This window comes from Myotis davidii, unplaced genomic scaffold (assembly GCF_000327345.1).
Source record: "Myotis davidii unplaced genomic scaffold, ASM32734v1 scaffold97, whole genome shotgun sequence".
Taxonomy (NCBI): domain Eukaryota; kingdom Metazoa; phylum Chordata; class Mammalia; order Chiroptera; family Vespertilionidae; genus Myotis; species Myotis davidii.
In genome coordinates, this window is record NW_006289392.1 from 87,708 (window position 1) to 89,716 (window position 2,009).

The 2,009-nt window shown below is 39.2% G+C and overlaps 1 protein-coding gene across 2 annotated transcripts in view; it reads left to right on the plus strand.

Moving 5' to 3' along the window:
* The window catches only part of IL18 (interleukin 18), a 22,913-nt gene that overhangs the window by 8,664 nt on the left and 12,240 nt on the right, over positions 1-2,009 (plus strand). Inside the window, exons 2-3 of one of the 2 annotated variants that reach the window (XM_015562471.1) lie at positions 755-891; positions 1,343-1,429. In XM_015562471.1, coding sequence (XP_015417957.1) covers positions 768-891; positions 1,343-1,429 — 211 coding nt within the window. In that variant the 5' untranslated portion in view covers positions 755-767. The remainder of the gene's footprint in view (positions 1-754; positions 892-1,342; positions 1,430-2,009) is intronic. The other variant, XM_006761510.2, reaches the window with a different exon arrangement.

A 2,009-nucleotide genomic window follows, 5' to 3' on the forward strand; every position in this document is an offset into this window, starting at 1 on the left:
AACCCCCCAGTGTGGGGTGTGCAGGAGGCAGCCAATCAATGATTCTCTCTCATCATTGATATTTCTATCTTCTCTCTCTTCCTTCTCTCTGAAATCAATAAAAATATATTAAATAAATAATTACATACAAACTTGGGATTATAAGCGAAACTCATTATATTAAAATAGGGTCAAAATTTTTTTAACAAATTTTAATATAGTACATACGTGCTTCTTTATTAACACATATTAACACATTAAATAATAAGATCTGCTGGTGGGACTTATAACTTCCATATATTTCAAAGTAGTAATGAGTTTAAACCATATATTTCAAGATCTCTGCAACAATAACAACACAATAGGAAATCTGTATTTCTGTCAGTGCCAGTTCCAATAATGCTGTGATTTGTCTCCTATAACATAATGGAAGGAACTTCTAAATTTTGGCAATAGGCCATATAAACCTAAATTGGTGAAAATAAATAGAGTGGTGCAAAAGTAAATATACTTACAGTTGTGAGTATATGAAACATGGTTTATTCTTGTATTATTTATTAATTATTGTATTATTTTCCGTACAAACAATGGTAAAACTAGTTTTTTTCCCATCCAACTTCACAGATTTCCCAGATTTAGAACCCCGGTTCCACAGACAAAGACCTGAAAATATACACACCATGTTGGAGTGGGGTGGAGTAGGCTGGGGCAGGAGAGAAAAGCAAAACAAAATTTTTGACATTTTCATATCCTACATTATTTGATTTTTTTACAGAAAGATTGCATTTATGTATTACTTGTATAAAAAGCATAATATCCAGATTCCAGATAAAAAACTGCTGCTGCTCAAGGAGGAAGAAGGCCGTCAGATGCCAGAGCCTTCAGCCTCCTCCCCCTCTGCCTCACTCCTAGGTGGAAACGCCATTTTCTCATTATCTCACCTTTAGCACTTGGATAAACTTTCAGTCTCTCAGGCACAGGAACCCACTGGTTGTAAGAAAGATAGAACCAATCTGTAGTTAAAGGACAAGATTAGGTGTATTTCTGGCATCTTATATTTATATTGATGATAATATAATTCCGTTTCATAGTGGGACACTTAGCTACCCTTTGTAACATTGTTTAATGAGAAAATGCTTTCTAGATTCCAATGTCTGATGGTTTGCAAAGAATTAGTGAACACATGTATGCATAAGCGGAAGACTCTGGCATCTTTTAAATGTCCAGAGTGTTGGTCAGCATACTGGGTGATACACTGACTTCTGAGCTTGGGGGTAGTACAAGGCAATAAGGAGTAAAAGATCCCTTTTGTGAAAAAGGAACAATCACTACCTTTTAACAGACGGCTCTTTGCTTTCATTAGGAATAAAGATGGCTGTTGAAGCAGTAGAAAACAATTGCCTCAATTTTGTGGGAATGAAATTTATTGACAACACACTTTATTTTGTAGGTAAGTCTAAAGCAATAGGCCAAATACAGGTTTCAGATCAATGTATTCAACTAGAAAAGGCATTGTGAGATGAACTATTAAGTGACTCCTTACTGTCATCAAATTCCATTGTAATGCTAATGATATACTTCTCTGGAAAAAGGAAAATTGGGCTTCTGGAAGTTAACCATAATATATCCATGGTCCCAGCACCTTGTCCATCACATGACCTGGCACTTCAGTTAAGCAGTAGCCCATTTACAAGGTGAAAGCTAGTGCACATCATGATAATTCCACAAAATTGGGTACATTCAGGGAATACAATTTCCCTAAGCAAACTGGCAGATTATATAAGAGACTAGAGGCCCAGTGCACAATTTGTGCACTCGGGTGGGGGAAAGGGGGTCCCTCAGCCCGGCCTGTGCCCTCTCACAGTCTGGGACCCCTCGGGAGATAACGACCGGGTGGCTTAGGCCTGCTCCCGGGTGGCAGAGAGCAGGCCCAATCCCTAGGTGCAGCCCCTGGTCGGGCTCAGAGCAGGGCCAATTGGGGAGTTGGGGCACCACCCCCTGTCATGCACAGAGCAGGGCAGATCGGGAGG